Here is a 19,051-nt window from a genome sequence, read left to right on the forward strand (position 1 = left end):
ATCCATTTGATGCTTGCATATGTGTATTGGCACACAAAGCCACCCCATGCATGTTAAATACATTAAAATGTGTACACTGGCCAGGGTTCTAAAGGGTTTAATCCTACTGTAAGCAGTTTTTCATTCTCAGTTGATTAAAGTATTAGTACATAAAACATCTGTCAGAAATAAAGATTAGGCAAATGGGCTTGGACTTGTTCAGAAGGAAAGCAAACATGCAGCACAAATATCACTCAAATAAAATCCACCTCATGTAATAGTAACCCTTCCACTGCCAGAAGCCCACATTCTATTAGCAAGAGCTTGTGGAAATGAGAATTTTTTGGTTGGTTGGTTTGGCCAAGCCTAAATTTCACAAGGACATTCTACTTACTTCATCCTGATTCAACTGAAACACTGCACTGAAGGAAACATTCACATTTTATGCAGTGAAGCACAAAGCAGAAAATACAGCATATTGTTCAGTGCAGACTAATCAATATCACAATCAAAATACAATTTTTGTTCATTTTCATAGACAAAATCAGAACCATTGCTTTCTAGGGATGACTAAAAAAGTAAGCAGCTAGACCTTGAGATGCACCATATGCAAAAACGAATACTTGTTATTTATATAACAAATTATATATATATCTGAGAATTCCAGCAAGATCTAACCAAAGAAACTCATCATTCACCACTACCCATCCACATCCCCAGCCTGTCCTCACCTATCCTGAAATTTCCATGGGGGAAAAAAAACCAAAACCCATATGGATGTGGTTATATTCCCAAAACCCATATGGATGTGGTTATATTCCCAAAACCCAGTATTACTTTATCTGATTCACCCATATGGATGCAGACTGCAAGAATCCATATGCATGGCACTCCTTAACTTTCCAGTGTTTTGCTATAAAACCAGGCAAACATTTTAACACGGACTGTAAGTTTTCCATCATGTAGTTATAGTTTTATGCCTTCAGTGGTGTTTCCACCCTGAACTTCATCTCCACAGAACAAATACCATCACTGCAGCTTCCTGAACTGACAGCAGCTGCTGTTGCCCCAGGTGACGAGAGTGGGCACTTGGAAGCCCTGTCCCACCTGCATCACTAACAAGGACTCCAAGACCAGCTCACCTGCTCTTCGGGAAGACTCCTGCCTTACTGAGAATCCCAAGAGAAGAGGCAGCAAAAGCCTCGAGCTGGAGAGAAAGGGAGCAGAGGGTAGAAAAGCACAGCACTGCACAGCTGCAGGTGTGCTGGGAAAAGCACAGCATGACCTTGGGACATCTGCTTGTTGCTCATGGTAGAAACATTCTCCTGGTGTCAGCATTCTCCTGACAATTTGGTGGAAAAGAAGAGTCAAGGTTTTCCAGTCCCACTCAGGGTGGCAATGATAGTATTTGTTTGCTTTTCCTTCAAGTGAGGATAAACATGAGGTATTTGTCTTTCTTGCAGGTTTTTTCCTTCTGTACCTCACCCTACCCTTTTGTGAAGGGCAGAAACCAGATGCAAGAAATGAAATTATTCAAAGCCTTTGAAAAGATGGAATCTCACACAAGGAATATATTCAGCAAATTGTGATCTTCTGCACCTGCAGATGGACAGAGATTATGAGGAATGGGGGAAAATTGGGGTATTTAATACATTATAGCCAAAATAACTTTGTACTTCTCTTCTGACTTCCAGAAGAAAGCACCTGGACATAACCCCTGGAAGGAAGACTGCACTATGCAGCAGCACAAAAACCTGTTTGTAACACTCTCTCACTCATCAATTAGCTACAGAAGGATAATGCCAGCTGTTCATAAAAAAGGGAAATGTCATGGAACTTATGAGACATAAACAAGAACAATATTTAGATCTGACAATAGTATACATGATGCTGAGTTAACTTATTTTTAGACAGCCTGGGAGGTTATCAAAAAAGCACACATTGAGGAAGTTCTTTCAAAATCACAGACCCAGACACTGCAAATGTGATGACAGCATCTACTTGATGTACAGAAGGAACCAGAACAGATACGGAGAAAGACACTGCAATATTTTATTTTGATTATTTTATTTTTTTAATCTTCAAAGTTTTCTGCCTCAAGACAGGAATGCATGATAGATAGAAATGGCTCAAACATCTTCACATGAAACACTCTTAATCATAATTCATTCACAATTATTTTTCTAAAACATCTACAGTTACATAATCCCATTTCCATCCATTATCACAGATTTAATTATTTGTTAAACAGTAGTTGCCAGCAGTTGAAAGCTGTAAGGCTTTTTGCATATTAGTAGAGTCTTCTGAACTACACAAGAATATCACAACTCTAACTCTCACTTACATGGCAACCCCAGGTGACAGATGTTCCAAAGAGAAATGTGTTGCTTATGTGGAGTTCATAAAAATGACAGAGAGCTCTCTGTGCCTCGTTAGCTCTACTATCCCCTCTCCTTTACTAAGATTATTTTCTAAACCTACAGCATATTTCTCATTTGTAACCAAGAACTTTGATGAGCTGATGAACTTTATCTTCCACTGCTGCTATTTGGCAGATTTGCAAGTCAGGCATACTAGAGCTCTCCAGTAAAACTCTATGTACAGAGCACAGTTTAAACAGATGGGTTGCTTGGAATCCATATCTCCCTCCATCTGAAGGGAACTACTTTGAGGTTCTCTGGAACTGTTGTAAACAAGAGGATATTTTTTTCTCTATATATATATGTGTGTATATATATATTTATATATTTTATATATAAATGTTCTAAATGTCCTTTGGGAGTCCATTTGTTTTTATCTTTCCAAATGATGACTAAATACCTGATCTGTAGCATTTCTCCTGAGAAGACACTAGTAAGGGAATGACAGTTTTGATGCACTTTGGAATGGCACAATCACGTAAACGTTTGCACAATTAAGACTTATGAACTCATCCAAAGTTTCTAAACATGATATTCTAACTAAGAACTAAAATACCAGCACAATGCAGCAAGTTAAAAAAGAAAATTCTATGTAATCAAAATATAAACAATACATAGGAAATGGATATCTGCCAGTAAATCTATATCTTTTTTAAAGTAGGAAATGTATGCACTTAAGAAAAAAATGTAGCTATCTGACAAACTTTGTAAAAAAAAGTACTTTCCAAATGCATAACAAATGCCAAGATATCCCGTAACTGGCCAGGTATAGCCACATGAGAGCTGCATGGCTTAGAGCAACCTGGGGAGAGGTGGGGTGGAAATAAAATCACAAAAACAATAGATCAGCAAGTCTAGGGAAAACAAAAAAAAACCACATCATCATCATCATCTAAATTACTGTATGCTTATATCACAACTGCTAAAGGAGCCAGGGGAAAAAACAGAAAGTAGAGATTGCAGTTTAATGATTTTTAAGAATTACCTCTAAAAACTCAGAAGAAAAATGTATCAACTTACTAATTCTAAGCACCAATTTAATAATTTAAGTTAACTGTATTTATATTTTTCATACTAGGGATGGAGCAAGTTCTGATTGAAGGCTTAAAGTTTAACTCTGGAGCCCATCTGACTTCTGTGTTCTTGTCATGCTTCTTCTGCTGTTCACATCAAAGTCACTGTAAAAGATTCTCTCAAGTTTCCAACTCTCTAGGCAAGCAATTCTTTGAAGAGACAATTATGTCCTATAGTTTAAGTCAACTTTCAGGTCATGAAAAGTGAAACATGCCAGTATTTGGTTAGTCTGCTAGTTAAGAGTCTGTGAAAATGGAACAGTCAACACCGTTCCTTGACAGGATTTGCCTTAGAACTAGCAGCACCCAGGGCAGACCAACTTTGAACACATTCAGACTCCACGAGGAATTAGTAGTGTTAGAAAATTGCATATGTGTTAGATCAAGAAGGCATTGCCATACATGTGGCATTGTTACATTATTTTTCCTCTATTTTTCTCAAGGAAAAACAAAGGAAAACAGCCCTACGAAGAGCTTTTTGGTTGGTTTTTTCATTCTGTTTGTCTTTGCACCTGGAAAAAGCAGCACAGTGCTTCCCAGCTGGAACAGCTCAGTGCTTCCCATCAGCTCAGTTCTTCTAGAAAGCACTTCCACGTAGGTGTCTACTTCAGCTAATTCTCAGAGCTAACCTTTTTTCCAGTATGTATTTCATGCCACTTCCTGACAGCAATTTCAGAACTGAAATGGATCTATAGTAATGTCCACTACTAACTGCGACCAGATCTTGCTACAGACCATCAAGCCAGGCCCTTGGGATGGTTCCACACATTGAACTGAAGCTCAGACTAAAAATCTCACTGAAACTCAAAATCTGGAGTGGTCATGAATCTCAGCTACTCTTCCCTATTTGAACCCTCACCCTTGTAATGAAAGCACGCACACCACGGGGAAACAACAACCACCTGAGCCGGGAGCATTAAGACACCGGTGAGTTATCCTGCTGCTCCTCTGTGACCGTGGACTCGCTGTGCTCCTCACTCAGCTCGTTGGAGGGCTCCTCGTAGCTGGGCTCGGCGGGATCCAGGCTGCTTCCCTCGCTCTGCTCCTCGCTGTGCTCCTCACTGTGCTCCACAGACTGCTCCAAGTTGCTCTCCAAGGAAGCCGGAGAGCTGCCAGTTACGCTTTCATTTTGGTTCATTTCGTTAAAAGGCTGGGGCAGATGTGCAGGGGACTGCACAGCGTTTTCACTGGCAGGGATGGGCACTTTGGTGGCACCAATATCCAGGACAATGTCATTTGGTGGCAGAGTTACCTTCTCTACGAGTTTCCACTGAATAATACTCATGTCTTTCCCTCCCGTTGAAATCAAGTGACCGTCACTATGGGTGAAGCTGACATTTGTCACATGACTACTGTGAGCGCTGTATTTGTGACTTGGGGCCTATTGAAAACAAGCAGAAAGATAAATCACATGCTGACTGGAAGAGTCCATGATACAGAAATTTAAAACCACTAACATTTTTGCTTAGCCCTTCAACAGAGGTCTTAATCCACAAAAGAGTAAGGAATTATATTTATATTAGATTTCCCACAATACTTCCTCTCTTCTTAGCAACTTGGAACAGATTTAGATCTTCATAGAAAAAGTAATGGACCTCACATGAAGGCTAGCAAACACAAAGCATCAAGCCTTGTCTCCAGAATTTAAGGATAACTATTGACAGTTCTCTTTTAGGGATATTGTTTTATATTGTTTTACACTCTCTATTTTATATGTAAAATTAATGGGGGATCTTGGATATAAAAGTAGTATTTGCCTGCCAGGCTCCAAAACAACTATGCTGGAAGCAAGGAAAACTTCAGGCAATATAAACAAGCACATGGACTAGACCGGTCTAGACTTACCTTTGGCTTCGAACAGGGATACTGAAAGAGATGGACCTTACAAAAATCATCAGCCACTGCTATCACTTTTCGGTTATGGGATCTGACGAGGGCATTTATGTCTGTCCCATCTGACCCTTCAGGCCAAACTCCTAGGAAAGAGCACAGCAGTTGTTCAGCAATGGTGGCTTTGGAAACAAATCAACAGACAATTCATGAACAAAAATAGAATCTATAAAGCTGTGATGAAAGGCAAGATGAACAAAAGGTAAGACAGAAATTCAACTGGAAAATGGAATGTGCATTGCATTAAATGTCATTAATATTTTGCCAGTCTAATGCTGCTCTCCCCAGCCTGATCTCCCAAACCCTCAGTTTCAGCCAGGATAACATCTTGGGCTTAACATTTTTTTCCGGTTCAAAACCTCAGTCTTGTTTAAACCTTATCTTTAAATTAAGTTTGCTGCTAAACTGGTAATTCTTAGCACTATCATTCATGCACAGATGTTTTAAAAGCAACAGTGACGCTGAAGCACAAGGCAAACCCAGGTACTGTACATTGTGGTCCTATTGGTTTCTTCTCTGTTTTCATTTGTTTGACTTCTTGTGCTTTAAATCTTAGTATTTGTGTAATTCAAAGAAGACAACTGATGATGATACTCTGCACACAAACCCAGCCTGTGCAAGTTTCATAGATGCAAGTGCTGTCGAGTGCTTAAGTACAATTCAATATGGTTTTAAGTCAAAAGAATGACACAGGTATGTCTAGATAAAAGAATAACATTTCCTAGATGAAAAACACTGATCAAATTTGGGATGAGGGAGAATCTAAACAAAATAATTTTAACAAAACATAAAGACATTAGAGATCCCCATAATAAAAACGACAATTCACATCACCATGGAAAGCTGAACAAAAGGTAAGCAAGGGATTATAAAATATGTCAAAGGTACCACGTTTTTAAGATCAGATTTGGGTTTCTGCTTAAGTCTAGGAGTTAGGTGGAATTTTGCCCCCCTCAAATTTCACCCCCACCCCAAAAAACTCTGTTGAGGGCTGTTGATTGTCAGATATGAAAATATCTTCTTTCTCCCTTACAGTTGCTGACTTCAATAAAAAAAACACACAATATGCTGTCTACTGTTTTACAGCAAAAAAGCCAGCTCAGATTCACCTTATCTTCTTGTTTCTAAGCAAAATGGCAAAGAGAGTTTAACTTTAAAGCTGTTTTTTTCCCATTCTTCAGTGGGTGGAGTAAGAACTTTATTTTCTCTGAAGAATAACAAAGGAAACTTGTTAAACTTGCTACAATGCCAGTAAGTGACATTGCAGGTAATTTATTAAATAATGACATGAAAGGCTAAGGAAAGTATTCAGAGTATTCAGAAACATTTCAGTGTTCTCACATCAATGAAATAAAAGTGAAAAAATATATACTATTTAAGAATTTTCAAGTAGTTCAACATGAATGAATTTTACCTTTCCTCATTCATTCTATATATGAAATACTGTTTTCATGTGGGAGTAATAAATGCCTGAAGTTTCAGCTACCACCTTAGGCAGGCTTTGACAAAGAACTATGCAATTTCCTCTTCTTTTTAATTTCCTCTTCTTTTTAATTTAAGATTAAAAGGACTAATATTCAAGATTGAAGCTTTTATTAAACATCTTTTATGTTCACCAAGTCCTTTAGCAGCTCCAAAGGTAAGGCAACCCTTTGTCATAAGACAGCAGGATTTGCTTTCAATGCATCAGGCAAGCATGAAAAATTCCAAGACATCAATATGACTGAGTCTTGAATTCTTAAGATAACTGCAAAAATTCTTAATAACTGTAAAAATAACAAAACCCTCGAAGCAATAGGACTTTATTATAAGGCACAACAGCAGCACTTCAATTTTAACAAATTCTGCTAGACAGCAGTAAAGCTCTCAAAGGAATCTGTTCAGGCAAAACTGTGGGAAATGTGCAGCAAACCCCAGAGTGACTTGAAGTGTTCGGGGTGCAGAGTGATGACACTGCTGAGCCAACAGTAATAGCACTGCCAAAAGGAGTGATGCTGCTCTCATCCAGACCACAAATTTCCATCCTCCTCCTTCTGCTGACAACAATGTGATGCCTGATCCTACGGCACACTACCCACAGAGCTGAACTGTAAAACACATACCTCTGAAGTCCAAGTCCCACAAACTTAACCCTCTCTCCTGAGCATCAGTGAGCAGCCCCTGGCTTGCTTGGATCCCTGAGCCAGCTGACCCTTGGGTCAAAGCCAGATTAGCAAATATCTGATAGGTTGGCTTAGCTACACTGTCTGATTTAATGGGAAAATACTTGCCTTTGTTCGAGGTCAAACCATAACTTTAAGATTCTGCAAAGAGTGTCAGACTAGCAGACAGTATAAAATCAGGGCATGATGAGTCTTGGCTAGGAAGTTTAAATATATTCTTTTGTGCTCTGGAATACCATCACATTATCTGCTTTATCTATTTCATGCCAGGTCCTCTGGCACACTGAGGATTTTGAGAGTAGTTGAAACTAATTAAACTTAATTCAGAGTGGTTGAAGTTTGTATTAATCCAAAAGAAAATGCAGACAGGATCAGGAGACTTATCCACTTCCAAAAGCAATAAGTAAAATGGTTTCTCAAAACAGTGGTTATAGGAACTGCTCATGCCTGGCCTGGCCCCTGTCACTAATAACAGCTTCTATCTAACAGCTGTCAAAAAGACAAAGCCAGTGGTCTAGATGTGAAACCAAACTCCTTCTGCAATCTCACATCTCACCTCCTTAGGTCAGGAGTAAAGGACACTTCTGGGAAAGCCCTGGGATTCGGAGAGCTGCTGCCCTAAATCTGTCTGCTCTACTACCAAATGTAGTGGTGAAAGTTCAGTAGTAACACAGTCTGCTACCTCCAAGTTTCTGGTAGATGTAAGAACTCTTCAAAAAAATGTAAAATGTTTCAGCTCCAAGCCCATTCCATAAGGAAAATGCAGCCCTTACAAAGTGTTTTCCTTGTTCCTGGCAAAAGGCATCATATTAGCATCAGAGTTTTGCTTTTCACTTTCTGTGGCCTCTCCTGAATTTTCTGATACTCTGTTTTAAAAAAGGTTTTTCTGCTGCACTATTATTGCAGTCACAGTAGCAAAGCGAGTGAGGAAATGACTGCTGTGGTCCAATTCCTTGATAGCCTAGGCTTACATGATCAGAGCATCAGGATATGCTTCTACTTCACCCAGATAGACTGAATTAAAAACACCTGCAAATACACAGTCTGGTTCACAGCTCTCAGCCTATTGGAAGCCAATATTTTCATCCAACTAGCAATAAGCAACAATATTTATCTCCAGAAAGAGCATGCTCCTTTTCATTTCTGCTACATACCAAGCTCCAAAGAAATCAGAAATATTTATGCAGTCTATCAATTAGTCAGCTTCCTTCTCTGACACCTTTAATTTTCCTATTCTGTCTCAGATCTTTGGTATCCAAAAAGGAAATCATGCTTGGTTATTAAGCACCAAATGCCCTCCACCCAACCAATATGCCACACAAATGTGTCAGTGTTAGTCCTCACACCAACTTCAATCCTTTGAGGCTACCTGCTCGTTAAGCACATGACAGCCCTCAAATACACACCAGATGTGTCAGAAGCTACAGAAAGGACTCACACTTCACTGATTTTCTTCTGTCCTGCATGTAAACTGGTATTCAAAGTTGACTTCCTAGTAGCTGTGAAGAAAAGACTTGTAGATCTAATCCTCACCTCTAAAGAATTTGCTGATTCATTTGCTTTTGGTATTTCAACCAGAACAGAGGACCTGATCTCAGTGGTGGAAGAGAGATGCTCAGCACTCTGGTCACACAACTTCACTGGGAGGCTGAACCTTAACTTTTATACCCCTCACAGAGGGGTTCCTCATTTATGGCCAACAGAGCTGCTGACAGGAAAAGCAACTTGAACTGTTTTGCCACAGTCTAAAATGGTACTATTAAAAGCAGATCTGTCAGCTTTTTAAAATTGTTTTTGTATATTTTAAAAATAAACTAGTACACAGAAATCTGTTTATGCTTTAAAGCATTTTTATTCTTTACAGAGTATATTACTCACCTTTGACTGCAGGTATTAAAGTATTGTCATAACTTAAATTTATGAACCATAACCTACACTTGTAACACTCTTGTTCCTGTCCCAAAACAAGGTAAACAAAGGAGAATGCACATCTGCCATATGAGCACTTGAAAATATAAGCCTGTTGCTTCAATGCCTCCATAACTGGTAGCCTAAAATGATAGTGGGAGAGTCAACCCCCTAACTTCAAGAACTAAACAGAAATCAATTGTACATTGTCTATAGAACATTTGGTGCACTTTAGCACAAATACTGTGGTCAGTCACTTTGGTCTGTGATCTCAGCACCATCCCTTAATAATTATTAACAGTGTACTTTTAACGACAAATTGAAGCAAAAAACCCCACAGAAACACAGTGTTAGTAGCTTAAAGGCAAATTAAACAGTGCTTACCAAACACTTGGAAGCCTAGCACACAAGTGTACGTTGTCCAATCTATATCCTTACAGTCAGAACGATTCCTGATTAGCTTACAGCCACTTGGAATGTCCCCTGTAAAAAAAAAGTGAATGGTGAGTTATGCAATGCAAAATTTTATTTCCATAGGTGCTCTTTGAAGAGATGCTAATAAATGCAGTAAATAAATGCACCTTAAATCCAATCTAGAATTAAATTGTAGAGGCAAAGACAGACCAGCACCTTTATCAAATTCCAGACACTTGAAGCTTTACTTGGTTTTTTGAGTCACATTTACTTCTCATTTCCCTCTTCTGATAGCATAACCTCAAAACCACTTCCCTGCAACTTGAGTACCCTGCTACTAACTCTACAAAATGCTTTAATGTAGTCTGTAATATAATAATTTCTTCTTCCTACTAGCTCCACTGATGTGCTAGAATGCAGTAAATAATTCAGGAAGCTGTTTTTAAAACAGTGAGCAGCTACTGCCAGAGAAGCCTCAGACTGCATTACAACTTTTAACTAGAAAAGGAAAGATTGTCTTGCAATACACCAAGCCAGTAATAATGGGTCACGGTTCTTTTCTTCCCTATACATGACATTATAAGCACCAACACTTCCTTTTGATAGACAGCACTATCTAGATTTGAAACCTAACTTGTGACAGGCAGAAAAAATATGCTGAAGTGACAGACATTTAAACTGTTGGCAATTCTTGCCTGTAAAGGGAAAAAACCAACAATCCCCTTGGATCCAGTTAAAGCCATAGGAAGACAGGAATAAAAAACCCCAATTTTAAAACAGACTAATATGCACTACTGATGTTGAAATTCTGGTATGACCACTATGTGTTACATTCATGTTTTCACACATTAAAAAAAGACGAACACGAAACATTATTACCACTAACTCATTAAAGCAGCATTACTGCTTTTCTTAGTTTTCACCACCACCAGCCAAGATAATGTTTCAAACAAGAAACCCCAGGAGAGAACTGTGGCACCGGCCCACTAATTTTATTCCCCCAAAATAACTGGTATTGTTGACACTAATTAGACAACTGTATATATTATTTTCAATCTACAGAACTTTTGGCCAACATCAAGTCGTAGAGCCACTTGTTCTGTAAATTCTACACTGTTAAACTGATTTATGACCTTGTAAAGAAGTAAGCTATATTTGGCATTGCCATTAGGTAACACACAGCTCTGAATAACATCAAGATATCAGGTTACACAAGTTCAAATCAGTCCCTTTGTCAGTAAGCATTTTGTACAGTCCTGATCAAACACACTTTTCTAAATACTCCGACAGTTAATACATATTTCTGTTTCCAATGTATTTAATCTCATACTTACAGTATAGTATTTCATAGTCTCCTGAGTTTGACATTATATACTTGTTGTCCGGGGACCAGTCAAGGTGTGTAATATAGCTGGAATGTCCCTGAAGAAGAATGTAGTAAAACCAGTGTGAAACACTTGATTTTAATTGAAAGTGAAGCAGAACTTGCACCCACAGATGGGAGAGCTAACAGCAAAAAAAAAAACCTTAAAAAATCACCTTCCCACGTGCCACAGGTTGGCTGCAATTCACTTGTGCGCCTTTAAAGGCTCCTTAGTCCCATTGCCACACTCCTGAACAGCTAAACAAATGCAGGCTGGGCATCGTGCCTCTCCCACTCTCCCTTGTAAAGCCTGGCCCTCTTTGACTCCAGAAATATGGATGAGCCCAAATTTATACTGGAATTAGGAACATATACACTGCTACTATTTGTGAAAAGCAAGTGACTTGCACAGGATCAGTTTTAGATCCCAACAAAAAGTGACAGATAGGATTTCTTTATTTCTCTATCCATTTAAAATAACTTCCATTAAATGCACACTCATGCAAATAACCCTTACTCATCCTAAATATTTAGGATACCTTGGTTAACAACCACCATGCAGAAGTACAAGATCATGGACTAGTCTTACAAGAATACACTTCTAAGCTTCTTGAAAGGCTCTGCTGTGCTTTTTGCACTGCCTCATGTTAGCATCACTTTTGAAAGATTTCTGCCCTACAGACACTGGTCATCTTTATTAAGAATCAAAACTCTTTGGTCTAGTTGCTTAGTTATCACCATTAAGAGCACACTGAGGGTTAAGGACCTGGCTTTGGTTTTGAGGAAGAAGACAGATGCAGCTGGGCAGAGTATTTTTTCTGCGTACAAACTCCTTTTAAGGGAACTAAGAGTAATAATAACAGTAATAATAAAGCTATGAAAGACTTCTACAGAAGCCACAGATTTATATAAGGTAGGAATCATGGGCAGCAAAATTAATAAAAGTGACATCCGTGTCACTCTTCCACCCTTCCATTTCTTCTGACTGCTCCTTTTCCCCTCGTAAGACCATCTATTTTCTCCCTTTCGTAGTCATTCTGCCAGGAAACAAACTGCCACATTCTTGACTGACAGATGTCAATCCATATCCCTCCCTCAGTGGGCATCATGAACAGGATGTCCCTAAGCCCCCAAAGGGTCTCTTGGCACAGCCTACAGCAGCAATGCCAGGGCCATGCAGAAGCTCTGCACTGGCTGCTGTACCACCCACCACGCCAGCTTATTCCACAGAGGACTCTAAGAGATCCTGATTGCTTCCAGGATTACATGTAGAAATACACCCACGTCCCACATCCCTGTTCCCAGGGCCTCTGTGAGAGACTTCAAAAACATTTAGGAGAAAAGTTGGCCTTTATGATTTATTTGGTTATGCAGAAGTCTCTGCTTCAAGCAGAGGAACTGTGTATTGACATAACTGCTTTGCAGTCATGGGTGAGACATATGATACTGATATGCAAACCCGGTACTAAAAAAAAAAAGGTGCACAATTGGCTAGGATTTTTTTCTCCCTCCCTTCTTTTCCAAGTCTTCCAATTTGCAAATCGAACTCCAACATGGAAAAGAATTGGTCAGTCATTTACTAAATCCTGACAGACATTTGGCAGCTGTTAAAATTCCTGGGGGTGGTGGGGGGAGGGAACAAAGCAATTGGCCAGGGGGCTCCAGGCTGCAAAATCCCTTCAGGCAAGTGATCACCAAATGATGAACTGGAGCACAACACTGTTATCATATTTGCAATAGGAGGATCCCATTTTCTATTAAAATCTTTCTTTTGTAGCTGGCCAGCAATAAAGCAACATTTTACTCTCTCCTTTTCTGTACCTTCATATACAATGAATGATTCATATTACTACCAGCTACGAAAACTGACTAAATGGAAACTCCTTCCTCCATTGGCAGTGTTTATCTGTTTCAGACTTCAGTGGTGCAAGGTTCAAAATGCCCACAGCCTCTAGGACAGGCACACTAACCACTTCAGGTTAAGCCTAGTGTACCAAATAATTCAGAGTGGCTGTCTGCGTGGCTTTCCCCTGAGCAAAAAGCCCTCTGAGTAAATGCCCAGCACTTACCCCTGTTTTGCTAAGGTGTCTCTGATGTAAGGCAAACAGAGACAGCAGCAGCTGCCCGGGAACCGCTGACACGCTGGAAGTTCAGCCCCAGCCCACACCTTCACACTGCTGACTGCATAGCTGGAGCCCTCAAAAAACAGCTGCACTAGTCAAAATGGTTGCTTTGGCTCATCTGAAGGTCTTGATCACAGCCAAGACTATCCCTTGCTGTGGAAACAGGCCCACGGGTCTAGAGACTTGCATCTCAAGCAGCAGCAGAATGCCTGGCTGTGACTAAGAGGGGATTTAAACCTAACAGCAGGCATACAGCCCTTATAAACCAGCTAATGCTGGTTCAGTAGATAAAATCCTTCTGAAAGAATTCAAATAATGTATTCAAGCTGGAAGAAACAACCAGAAGTTAACTACCAGGAGGACTGAGTCATACTATTTGGAGGTCACCCGTGAGGCTACCGAATGACAGAATGCCAGAAGGATGCAGTGCCAGGAGAGTGCTCCGGGTCCGAGCATGCCTGGGTGTCTCCCTGCTTAGCATCAAGTTGGTATGGGCCCGCCAGGGCGCTGGCAGGGAGCACAGGGGAGGCACAGGGCAAGTGAAATTGGATCTGCAGTCTCACAGGGAGCTCCAGCAGCTCCACATCGCTGCCTTCTGCACTGGCAGGGAGGGTCAGGGAGCTCAGCCCGGACACAAACCATGCTGCTGATTTTGTATTCTACATGCAGTCACTCACACTGAAATGAGAAGGATAACAGAAATCTGCTTTCAAGCTTTGACACTTCTGCCTGGGCGGGTGTAGCGATGCTCAATTCTCCCACACCAATTTTTACAAACCTCTTTCCTGCCAAGGCAGCTGGACAGAGGGACATCCAGATGTTGGATTAAATTGCAATATGCTCTCTCCACATACATAATGCATAGAAATAAATGATCTTAAATATCTTCAAAGAGCCTACAAAGGCCTTTAAATACATAGAAAACTAAATATTATGTATGTTAGGATTAGCCATCTCAGAGTGATTTTATATTTTGTGGTTAAAAAATAAGTGTTGAGGTGAGATGCTGTACTAAGGTTCAGACATCCACTGCCATCCCCACCTGCTCCACTGGGGCCCTGGTCTGAGCTCACTGTGGGCCCTGCAGGAATGGGGCAAATCCAGTGCTGCTGCCTGCCCTGGCAGCCCTGTTTCCCCCCAACAGCTGCACACAGGCTGCCCTGACCCCAATGCTGTACCGTGTGTCACATTTCAAAGGTGAAACTATTCTTATGACATCATTTGCAAATCTCATTAAATTTCACTTGTTCCTAATGTAAATATTTTCACCAACCTTGAAAGATAGCTGAACTTAAGGCCAGAATGTTAGATAACTAAACACTTACAGAAAAATAGTCTGTCTTCTTAGCACTGGGACAACCTCATCCAATGTAACAATAAGAACAGACTCCACTACCCATGCTACATTTAGATCTATTTACCCTGGGCCAGATCCCTCAAGTTCAAATTTTGCAGTAACAATTACAACTGAAAACAATGCATATTTGCAACTCCCAAGACTACACACTCTAATGGAATTACACCACCCTAATATTATGTTGGTTCAAGAAGTACTTTACCAATAGGAGGAAAATATCCTCAAACAAATGTAATATTTTCCTTGAACTAGTTTCAGCATATAGGTACAAGGCATTTCTCCATCTTACTGCAAATTTCCCATTTCAGAAAAAGAAGGCATTAATCTGATAAATTAGTCATGTCTGATGCAAAAGTGACCACTGCACACTAAGAGATGCAGTAGCCATGAGAGACTGAAGTTTAAAATCAACCGAATGCTGAAAAAACCCTATAAAACATATAACCAAAAGGGAAAAACATGAATCTGGAAAGAGTTTCACTGCTTAACATCTAAATGTATGTATAACATCAAAATGCATTTACAAGATGTAATAATCATGTAAATGAGTGTTCATACTCCAAAACTTACAGTGCATTTTCCATATCTGCTATACTTTCTCCCATTTTCTGTTACTACGTAGAGGTAAATAAAGTTGTCGTGGGATCCAACTGCAAGTAAGGTGCCATCTACAACACAGAATATTTGACAAAAATAAATAGAATGTTTGTTTTGTCAATTTTAATTATTCCAGGTTTATTGCTAAGACAATAGTCTCAGTTAAACTACTCCTTATGAATTGTACTGAAGGACTCGTAACAGTTTACACTGTGTTCCTTTTCAGCTGTATCTGTTTACTTTGTGAGTATGTTTTTGGGACAAGTTCTTCTGCTTTTTTTTAGAATAAGTGTTCAATGGACAGGATATAAACCCTCAGATTGCACCATATTTCTGAAAGCTGTTGACAGCAGGCAGACTGGAGTTTTATGCATCATAAAAATGCAGAAGAGTATTTAGTCTATGGATAGCTTAACTTTGGAGGTGAGGACTGCAAATAAACCAACACTAAACATACAAAGATGTGGAATTTTCAATCATTATAAGCATTTTTCTATTCTATCTTGTCTCCCCTAAAAAATATATATGGGCAAGAGCTGCCAGAAATCACACTCAAACACATCTAATTGTCAAAGAACATCAGTGATTTAAAATAAACTGCTGTGTTTGGTACATGTGGCGGCATCAGAGGAATATTTTGCTCGCTGACATTGCATGTGAGCCAAAAGCAAACAAGAAAAAGATTTACAAGTGTGTTCTTCCATGCTGTTTTAAAAGAGAGGAGTCAGCCTCTGACTATTTGTCATATCATGTCTGAAGAGGAGACTCAACACTGGTTTGGACTCCATGCAATCCCAGAGCAAACACTTCACACACAAACAGCTCTGGCTTCCAGACAGACACGAGCTTAGTTTTATGGATTTGCATTAATGAACTTGAAAACTAACTAAAAAGGATATTAAAATATCACTGAAATATTTAGCTTTTTACAGACTTTTATGTTAACCTGTCAACTATTTGAGAACTTTTTTGGGGGGACCAAAGCTAGCATTTATTATGACAGCAGAGTTTCAACAAGAAAAGGTTGAGAAAGGTGATGGTGATGTTTGCAGTTACAAAATTCCAGAATTTAGTACACACAAACAAGTCCTCAGTTACACATTAAGCATTTGAAACAGTTTTTTCAAAGCTGTGCCTTTTCTAATGCCTGGGGACTATTTTAACATCTTTTAACAGAACATCCATCTGGTTTATCAGAATTATTCTCACTGTACAAGTCTGCCTACCTACTGAGTAGCGCATCACTGAAAGCTGTTCATTGCCATCAGTGTGTATTGAAACCAGATCCCTCGTTTCTGCGTCCAGAACAAACCACCTAGAGAGAGGAGAATTCCAGTAAGTATCACTTCCACTAAACAAAAAAACAAGTAAAAGAGCCATAACTGCTGCATGCCTGCATCATCTTATGCTAGCCCCTCAAGGGCAGCATAGAGAACATCTGTTTTTAATGGAACACTTTTCTGGTTCACAAAGCAAGACAAGTTTCAGTGAACAATATATGAAAGATTCTAAACACCATTAAATTTTCCCCCCTTTCCTGAACACTGTAATAATCACCAAAACGTCTACTGGACAATAAACATGCTACCAAACAGAAAATATGACTGCATCTTATCACCATTAAGCCTTAAGCTGAATTTCATTCTACTTCCCTATTTTGGAGATAAGTTTTGAGATAAAAACTGATCTTTCAATTTTTATAAAGCAAAGTTAAAAAAAAAATAGAAGTAGTAGATGTAAGTAGAAAACGTTTCTGTACTCATTATAAACACAAATTCTATTCTAGCTTGGTATTTTTCTCTCAATCCTTTTCATTTCTATGAATAACTTTATTAAAGTAAGAAGGAATAACTAACTATTCACTAGAATTTGATGGTTCATAAACCAGCACTTTATATTTCTTGCTTGGATGATTTATAGCTAAGGTAATTAATTGCATTTTTTATTCTTTAACAATAACTTTTAACCTGTAGTTTATTATTTATGAGGCACATGTGAGATGCTTACAAAAACTCACTGGCACACAGACCAAAATGGCCACTGACAGCAAGATGTGCAGAAACTGAGCATTTTGCAATGGGCCTGATGCCCACCCAACTCCTAAATACACTGAACAATGCAACACAGAGACAATGACCATTAAAAAATATGTATTCATACATACAGATCATGAAAACAGAAGGTGTCAATATAGCTTAATACATTGGAGCTGTACTCAGAATTTAATTTCTTTGCTCAATACTTCTGTTCTCACAGCCATGAACATATGCCACAGGGTAGGCTTCTATCCCTAATGGCTTCTATCCATAATGGCAAGTTCAAACACTGTGGAAATGAGCAAGGGAATTCCACCCTCTGTCTCACAGTGAACTCAGTGGAACATTGCTAAACCTGGGACCATTTATTCCACAGCAAAGCTGTAAAATGAACCCCAGGAACAACATCACACATTGCTTTCTATGGGTGGGGATGAGATTCCAGCTTGTCCTCATCCAGGGTCCAACAGCTAGACATCTGGAAAGCAGCCTGGTCCCAATGGCTTCAACCAGCTTGTGGTTAGAGAGCCACATGAAAGACATTAAACAAAATACACATAGAAAACCCCCAACCCCACATGGCATCAACCACCTGAATAACCTTGTGCAAGACAGACAGAACCAGTGGAAAACAGGTAATGTGTAGCTCTATGGCCTGATTTATTTTGTTGTGGCTCTGCCTTACACTAACCTTGCCCTTCATCCTTCAGTTTTCTTACCAATATTAACACTTTTGTTAGAATCCTGTTAGTCTTTTTTTCCACAGTGCCTTTGATTACTCACATGCTTAGTACTCAAAATATTCTACACAATTAGTCACAGAAAGATCTAATTCCCTGCAAATAGTACCACTGGAAGCATGGCAAAACAATCTGAAAAGTACGTCAAAAACCTTTTAGTTTTCCAGCCGTGCCTTTTCAGCAAGCAGCAGGATCCACAGAAAGAACTAGTATTGCCAAACAACTGATGATCAGGTCCACAGCACGTATTTAAGGAACTAGTAACAAAACCTGCAGTAGACCCTGTGCAGACAGCCCAAAAGGGGAAATGATACTGGAATATTTATCATGAAAAGTGATATGTTGAAAACCCACCCAAAACATGATGTTTGGCCTGATAAAATACACACCACAGTAAAAAACAAGAAAAGAATGGGGAAAAGGGACAAAAGTCAGTTTTCTTTTGATGTCTCAACTTTAACCAACAAACCCAGCTTTCTTAGTGCTCCATTCCCTGTCCCTGTCTCACTCACCTCTGTGCTGAAAGCTGAGCAGCACTAGAACAGACACACACAATGTTTGGGTTTACTGAGTTCTAAACAGATTAGTCTCATTTAATATTTTCTTTAAGATTTTTAGGCCATTAATCAAATTATTAAAATATTTGTTATGGGTTTGAGATTATTTTTTCTTTTGTTAATCGAGATATATGATACAGCCCTCATTCCTTGGGAAATAACTCCCTTGGACCAGATTTTCTGGCACAGAAAGCACTGCATGATGCTGCTGCATAGGCAGTAATTTTAAAACTGTTTTGTTTATCTTGACTCAACTCCATTTATTTCTCATCCACTTATACACTTACCAGGTCTCATTTCAACTCAGTTTCATTTGTATATCTCAAACCCATCATTGAATGATACAATTTCAGAACACACTAAAATATAATGGTGAAAATGCAATTGCTTACAAACTCTTTTTACTGAAGGGAAAAAAAACCCAAAAAACTC

General features: G+C 39.3%; 1 protein-coding gene across 6 annotated transcripts in view; it reads right to left on the reverse strand.

Annotated features, from left to right (window-relative positions):
* Positions 1–2,027: 2,027 nt before the first annotated feature.
* Positions 2,028–19,051, reverse strand: part of EML4 (EMAP like 4) — a 146,475-nt gene continuing 129,451 nt past the window's right edge. For all 6 annotated transcript variants that reach the window (XM_038133903.1, XM_038133904.1, XM_038133906.1 and 3 more), the window contains 6 exons: positions 16,513–16,601; positions 15,260–15,357; positions 11,181–11,268; positions 9,817–9,915; positions 5,318–5,448; positions 2,028–4,853 (listed from right to left, as the gene is read on the reverse strand). In XM_038133903.1, coding sequence (XP_037989831.1) covers positions 4,389–4,853; positions 5,318–5,448; positions 9,817–9,915; positions 11,181–11,268; positions 15,260–15,357; positions 16,513–16,601 — 970 coding nt within the window. In that variant the 3' untranslated portion in view covers positions 2,028–4,388. The remainder of the gene's footprint in view (positions 4,854–5,317; positions 5,449–9,816; positions 9,916–11,180; positions 11,269–15,259; positions 15,358–16,512; positions 16,602–19,051) is intronic.

The sequence above is a fragment of the Motacilla alba genome, chromosome 3, assembly GCF_015832195.1.
Source record: "Motacilla alba alba isolate MOTALB_02 chromosome 3, Motacilla_alba_V1.0_pri, whole genome shotgun sequence".
Taxonomy (NCBI): Eukaryota; Metazoa; Chordata; class Aves; order Passeriformes; family Motacillidae; genus Motacilla; species Motacilla alba.